We start from the raw sequence: 7774 nt of genomic DNA on the forward strand, positions 1-7774 counted from the left end.
TTCTGAATATGTTTTAACAAAAATTAAGGATAAAATATATAAACATTTAAAATTTGAAAGACCATGTCAACATGCAAAGCATGCACACACTTTGCATGAAAAAAAATTGCAGGTCGATACACATCATCCGATCATATACATTAAAAACAAGAATGCCAGCTTCCAAACTTCAAAGGGAGCTAGATAGTGGGTTCATATCAATGTTTTCCTGGTGGTTGTGGCTATATTGTCATACAATCTTCTAGAACGAAGCTTATTAAGTGATATTGAGCATACTCCAACTAATTGCATCCATCCATTCATGCAAGTGACCTATGGTGACATAGTGCAGAGACAACTAATTTGGTTTCTTACGGTAGATGTCAACAAATCAAGCCACTTTTCAGTAGTCGGCTTTTAGGTTAGCTAGTAAGCACGCATCCATGTAATTAAAATACTTGTAAATAATCTTGGGCTAGAACTAGCTAGTGACAAGATCCACTAATCATACCCTAATTAATGATCAAGAATGGAGACTGCCAACGTAGGTTGGGTTCAACACCTGAACTAACTCTAGCTACCCCTCACTTCAATCATTCTCTAGTGGCCGGTACTCGTGAGCACACCATCGTGAACTTCCTTATCTCCTTTATGTGACGGCAAAATGAACTCGAGAATTTAAAGTGGTAATAGTACGATTGACTCAGATGTCATGTTTGAAAATGATGTGTTTTTTGCATAGAAATATCTGCATGATCAGATGGTTGCTCTCCACGGCCAAAAAAAAAGGAACTCAACTTTCTAACTCATCCCACTCATAGGCACATCATACTAATTAGATGGCATAGCTGTATGAAAGGATCGAACTACATGACTTTTCCTTTCCTTTCACTTTGAGGTTGCTTGTAATGGGTAGTATCATAAGTTAGTATCATGCATATGATACCAGTGTGTGATACTACCTCCCTAATGCATAGTATCATGTACTAGTATCATAGATGACTTTATTTATTGCCATGCATGACACATAGTAGCATTGCATTTATTATGATACGGTATCATTGTATGATACTCAACCCTCTCTTTTTTCATTTAATTATATGCCACATCATCAAAATTGCCTACTTGGCATGCATGATACTAGCTATGATACTCGCATTACGACCAGCCTGAGATGTCGAAATAATTAGTGGGGAAAGATGGCAATGATGGTTAACTTTCTTCTCGTAATCATTTTGTGGTTATGCTCTCTATGCAAACACCTTGCATGGCGGACTATCTGGTGTGATGTATAGTTTTTTTTTTTTGCGGGGTGTGATGTATAGAATTTGAATGTTCCTTGTAGGGGTAACACAACCTATTTGCATCAGGAATATATATTCTATTCAGTTCTCATCGTAGTGCATCTGCTGTACTTTTGCATGCAAAACTGAAAATTTATCAGTAGGGATTATATTACAAATAGATAGATTTCACAACACCCGACTGACCTCGAGACAGGCACGTTGCGGCGTCGTTGGTGAGGGCTCACCAAGACTTTGCGATAGTGGAGGACAGGATTTGACTTGTAGTCGTCACCATGCGGTCCACGAACCTGATTATAATTTTTTATACTTCTGACGGTGTTCTCTGTACTGCTATGACAGATGATGAATACATTAAAATTTTTTCTGAAAAATAGTGCAAAGGACAGAGAGAAGAGGAAGAAGAGCATTGGAACACTCAAGGACCAAGAAGGGCGGTTGTTGGATTTCCATATAATTGTCCGTGTAAAATTGGCTGAAAGCTAGTCTTTTCTTGACAATTGGTTGAAAGCTAGTTAATTAAACAGACAATATATTTCTGTTAAGAGATTAATGAAAAAGGGTGGTGACTGGTTGGAAAAAAATCGTATAAAAGTTTGAAAAAAAATCAGTCGCCTGATGTATAGGCGGTCGCTAAAGATGAAAGGTAGACAAAAGGCACGATCAAATCGACAGGCAAGGCAAAAAGTCTTTCAATTGAGCCAAAGAGCACAGCATGCCACTCCAGAAACCCCAAACCAAATAGCATTAAAACAGGTCAAAAACTGACTGTAGTTCACTAACTTGCGTTCGACGTTACGATCGATCAAATGGACTTTATTGTCAACAATGCGTTATCATACGTGGCAAACACACACCACACTTGCCACCCACACACCGCGGAACTCATAAATCGCCCGGGCCTCTGCTACCTAGCTCCTGCTCGAAATAAAGCTTCGTCGTTTCCACAAACACTTGTGTGTGCACGCGCGCACCATGGCCATGCACGCCGCCGCAATCACCACCACGCTTCTTCTGCCCGTCGCCTTCCTCTTCGTCTCCGCCGTGATCATGTCCGGCGCTTCGGCTTCGTCACTGTCGTCACTGCGGTTCCACTACATCGACCCTCGCAACTTCACCATGGCTGCGCCCACGTCACCGTCCCCCTCCTCGTTGTCGCGCCGCGATGGCCGCCCCTCGCTTGCACTGCTGCACCGCGACGCCGTTTTCGGCAGGACGTACCCGTCCACGCGGCACGCCATGCTTGGTCTCGCGGCAAGGGACGGCGCGCGGGCACAGTACCTCCAGCGCCGCCTCTCGCCGACGACGATGACGACGGAGGTGGGGTCGGAGGTGGTGTCGGGCATCTCCGAGGGCAGCGGCGAGTACTTCGTCCGCGTCGGCGTGGGGTCGCCGCCCACGGAGCAGTACCTGGTCGTGGACTCCGGGAGCGACGTCATCTGGGTGCAGTGCCGCCCCTGCGCCGAGTGCTACCAGCAGGCCGACCCACTCTTCGATCCGGCAGGGTCGGCGTCTTTTGCCGCCGTGCCGTGCGGCTCCGGCGTCTGCAGGACGCTACCCGGAGGATCCTCCGACTGCGCCGACTCCGGAGCGTGCCGGTACCAGGTGTCGTACGGGGACGGGTCGTACACCCAGGGCGTGCTCGCGATGGAGACGCTCACGTTCGGGGACAGCACGCCGGTGCAGGGCGTCGCAATCGGCTGCGGCCACCGCAACCGCGGCCTCTTCGTCGGGGCGGCCGGCCTGCTCGGCCTCGGCTGGGGCCCCATGTCGCTCGTCGGGCAGCTGGGCGGCGCTGCCGGCGGCGCGTTCAGCTACTGCCTCGCGAGCCGCGGCGCCGACGCCGGCGCCGGGTCGCTCGTGTTCGGCCGGGACGACGCCATGCCGGTGGGCGCCGTGTGGGTGCCTCTGCTGCGCAACGCGCAGGAGCCGAGCTTCTACTACGTGGGCCTGACGGGGCTCGGCGTCGGCGGCGAGAGGCTCCCGCTACAGGACGGGCTCTTCGACCTCACCGAGGACGGCGGCGGCGGCGTGGTGTTGGACACCGGCACGGCCGTGACGCGGCTCCCGCCGGACGCCTACGCCGCGCTGCGCGACGCGTTCGCGGACGCCGTTGGCGGCGGCCTCCCGCGCGCGCCGGGCGTGTCGCTGCTGGACATGTGTTACGACCTGAGCGGATACGCGAGCGTGCGCGTGCCGACGGTGGCCCTCCACTTCGGGCGGGACGGCGCGGCGTTGACGCTGCCGGCGAGGAACCTGCTGGTGGAGATGGGCGGCGGCGTGTACTGCCTGGCGTTCGCGGCGTCGGCGTCGGGGCTGTCCATCGTCGGCAACATACAGCAGCAAGGGATCCAGATCACCGTCGACTCCGCCACTGGTTACGTCGGCTTCGGACCAACTACGTGCTAGCACAAGCCTAGCTACTAGTTCTGCTGCCACGTCCCACGTTGAGGATCGCAAAGGCGCGCGTATATATACAGCTGCAGGATGGGATCGTATTGTACAGTATATACATATGTGTAGGTACTCCGTGCTACTAATTAACAGTTTAGTGGGGATAAGCAAAGGAACTTTGTAAGTATCTTCCTCCCGAAGACAGGAAAAGCGATCTAATTTTTCGCCGGCGTTCTCCGGCGGCTCCCCTCCATCGACGACCTCGGTCGTTGGTGGTGAGTGGGGTTGTCGGATTCACGTGTGTGAATAGTTTTATGCCAAAGTAGTTTAATTTTTTAGGTTGTTCATCGTCTTGGCTTCGGCGGCGGCGATGGCGACACTGAATAAAATTTCTTCAGATCCTAACCCGGTGAGACGATTGGTCTTATCGTTGGGGATTGATTTGGAATACAGTCTGTTCAAGCACGGATGGTGTGGCGGCGGCATCCTCGTGGTGGACATTGTCCTCAGGCTCCGCCGTTGCGACGGCGTCTGCACCGGCGTCGGCGCGGAGCGTGGGAGGTAGTCTAGGAGCGGATGCAGATTGTGGTATGCATCGACAACATCTCGAAGACGAAACATGTGCTAGGTTCGTGGTTGATGGATGGCAGGTATGGTTTCCTCCTTGGGCGTCTTAGTCGTGGTGGGGAGTCAGATATGGAGTTCGATGGCGTGTCCGGGGTGTTGCCCTGGTCCGATTCGTTCAACGACAGTGGCTTAACTTTTGGGGAGCCACCTTGGAGGTCCGCAAAGCTACTTATCAGCGCGTCGAGCTCGGGTGAGGAGGTGATTTGTTATTCTATTCTTCAGTGGTTGCTGTGGTGGTGCCGGAGGCAGGGGATGGACGTTGGTGTCAAACTCAGAGATGTTTTGCTCTCTTTTTAGTTTTATCATATCGGTTTTTACGCGACTTGTACTTTGATCTTTATCATATGAATGATACACGCATTACCATGCAAAAAAACTTTGTAAGCAAAAGCAAAGATGAATAGTTGATAGTTTTGTTGTTATTTTTGAATCTTTATTTCTTTGTCACACATCAACGAACCAGATCTTTCTTCGCAAAAAAAAAAACGCACCGGATCTTTCGAGGAAAAAATAAAAGAACCAGATTAAGTTTTGAACACTCTTAAAAAAAGCACACCAACAAATCTAAGGTTTCATAAAAAGGAATAAATTATGTGATAATTTGGCTGAAGAATATTTTGAGGTTGCATACAATTCAATAGTCTATTCAAGATTTAGTAATTTCTCTGAGAAATTGGGTAGCGCCGGAGATCAGGTGACTGAATTTAATATTAAGATCAGTCACTTTTTTAGGAGATTTATCCGATTGCATCACACGATAGCTCACTATCCATTCCATTACACTCGGCCGTTCACACATACAACAGCCAACCGGCTAATCGCATATGCAGTATTTAGTTCATTATTAAACACCAGTCATTAACACTTCATGATTCATCACATGCATAATAGCATGGTTAGTAGTACAGCCAGCTGATGGCTATATGATATGGCCATTTCATTTATAGCCAACCTTATAGCCAGCAAATACAATAATAAAATATAAGATATAGTAATTCATTAATTCATGGCCCACCTCTCACTCTCACATAGTGGCTAGTAGCACGTGCTGCAACTAGCTCTTATTCTATTTCTATAGCTGACATTTGCATTTATACTTAGAGCAACTCTAGCAGACCCCGCAAAAATACGACCCGCAAAACGCGTTTGCGGGTTGACGAAGGTCGCGTTTGCGGGTCAAAACATGCACGGCCGAGCAGAACCCGTATATAAATCTGCATGTTTTGGGAAAATACTTTCACGGGAGAAACTGCACAAACATAGTTCATCACATGATCAACAAACTACAAGCACAGCTATACTACATACTACGTTAAACTAGTACTAGGGGGTCGGACCGGACGGCGGCGAGGTCGCGGCAAATTGGACGACGCCGTGGAGGAGCTGGACGCTCAATCCTCCTCGCCGGAGTTGCACAGATTGACGTACTTCTCTACCTGCTCCGCGCGGATGCGGCGCCACTCGTCAGCCTTCTCGTTGGCGGCGACGTTGTCGGCGACCGCCTGCCGCCACTCGAGGGCTTCGAGCTCCTCGGCGTGGCGCCGACGCTCCTCCTCCTCGCGCACGCTCCGCTCGGCGATGTCGGCGGCGACGGCGGCGAAGTCCGCGACAAAGTCCTCGGGCCCAAGGACTCCGCGGCGGCCGAGCGGAGCGGGCTCCTCGGGCTCCTCCTTCACCGGGACGAACGGCGCCGGTGGCTCCGACTCCTCCTCCTCGTCCGACCACTCCCTCTTCACGGGGAGGAACCCCGCGGCGGCGGAGGAGGAGGATCCGGCGTAGGAAGACCTCACGGAGGAGAAGGACGCGCGCCGACGGTCGTACTCCTCCGTCTCGCGGCGCTCGAAACTCGTCGACGGCGACAGCCTGTGGTTGGTCCACTTCCAGGGGCCACGCTTCCTCGCGCCGTTGCACCGGATGCGCCGCTCACGCTCCGGGTCCCTCTCATGGCTGCATCTGCTGCCGGAGCCGCGTCCGGAGCTCCACATTCGCCCCCACATGGCGGCTGGAGGCGGGGCGCAGGGTCGCCGGCGGCAAGAAATTGGGAGAAGGGAAAGGGGAATCGGGTGGCTCGCGGCGGCGGGGGGATAGGGTTTGGACCCGCAAAAGGGTCGCGGAACCACACTTATAGTGCTCGTGGCGTGCGGTTTGCGGGCTGCGGCAAAAAATTTTGCGGGCCGGGCGAGTATGCGGGCTCTATTCTGGCCGGGAAATTGTCTCGAGCCCGCATACTCGCCGGAATTTTTGCGGGCCGGGCGTTTTGCGGGGTCTGCTAGAGTTGCTCTTACACACACAAAAATAACAACTCACGTTTTTTTTAAGAAGGAATGAATTGGTAGTGGCATTTGCATTACTCTTTAAAAAGAAAGAAAACAATAGAAGAAAATAATGATAAAATTTGCAAACAGTTTACACAAAAGTTTTTGTTTCTAATATGCAAGAATAAGAATATAATAGTGGTATTCCGAAAAAGAGGTTGCTAAGAAGTAATGAATCAGTTACATACTAACATTGGTATCACCCTTTAAGAAAAAAGAAAACAAAAATAACAATAAACTAGAAATAATTAAATATTCTAAAGAAGAATGAATTAGTGATATTGGTATTACCATTTAAGAAGAAAGGAAATGGGGAAAAGTATCTAAAACAAACATTGATAAATTTGCACAAAATATACATAACAAATATTCATTCTAAATATATGCACAAATAAGCCTATAGAGTGGATCCCCCCCCCCCAAAAAAAATCTCAAACTTAAGAATGAATGAATTAGTGGCATCAGTAATACCCTTAAAGTAGAATGAAATGAAATATACTAAAACAATAAAACAATATAAAAATAATGATTTTTGAGAAGTGAATGCATTAATGGCATTCGTATTTCCTTTAAAAAGAAATGGAATAAAAAAACTCACACACAACTTTGCACCGAAATTGCATATTTTTGTAATATGCAAAAACAATGATGTAACCATTAAATTTTGCCACATATTATATACTATTTGTATGTATACATTTATACTCTCCCAACATCCCAAAAATACCACAAGAGAAAAAAAAAAGGAAAGAAAAAACGAAAACAAAAACGCATAAGAACACAAAACAGAAAAAGCATAGGAGAAAGAAGATGGCTATGTTGCACTCGAATGGGCTTCAGCCTGTTAAAGAATTGACTGGCCCATAGCTAGCTAAAGTTTTACCATCATCTCTACTACTATTAAATAAGCAAACATATTCAAAGCTGTGGGCACCCCGTCTAATGTACACACAATAACCCAAAGCAATTAGAGCCATCCAATCAGACTCATTCATTTAGATCTAATCGTCGAGATAATCCTAACCCTCACGAGAAGTGCGCTTAGCAATTTCAATCTGCGGACGAAAACTCTGCCCGCAGACGAAAAGTCCCCCGCAATCGACTAAAAAAAACGTCCCCCGCAATCGTCGCCTCACATACCACCATATCCTATTC

The 7774-nt window shown here is 48.7% G+C and overlaps 1 protein-coding gene across 1 annotated transcript; it reads left to right on the forward strand.

Moving 5' to 3' along the window:
* The first annotated feature begins 2192 nt into the window (after window positions 1–2192).
* LOC119366386 (protein ASPARTIC PROTEASE IN GUARD CELL 2-like) lies at window positions 2193–4114 on the forward strand. The gene has a single exon (XM_037632111.1). The coding sequence runs from the start codon at window positions 2259–2261 to the stop codon at window positions 3690–3692; it is 1434 nt and encodes a 477-aa protein (XP_037488008.1). The 5' UTR covers window positions 2193–2258; the 3' UTR covers window positions 3693–4114.
* Window positions 4115–7774: the final 3660 nt, after the last annotated feature.

The sequence above is a fragment of the Triticum dicoccoides genome, chromosome 2B (genome assembly GCF_002162155.2).
Source record: "Triticum dicoccoides isolate Atlit2015 ecotype Zavitan chromosome 2B, WEW_v2.0, whole genome shotgun sequence".
In the NCBI taxonomy this organism is placed as follows: domain Eukaryota; kingdom Viridiplantae; phylum Streptophyta; class Magnoliopsida; order Poales; family Poaceae; genus Triticum; species Triticum dicoccoides.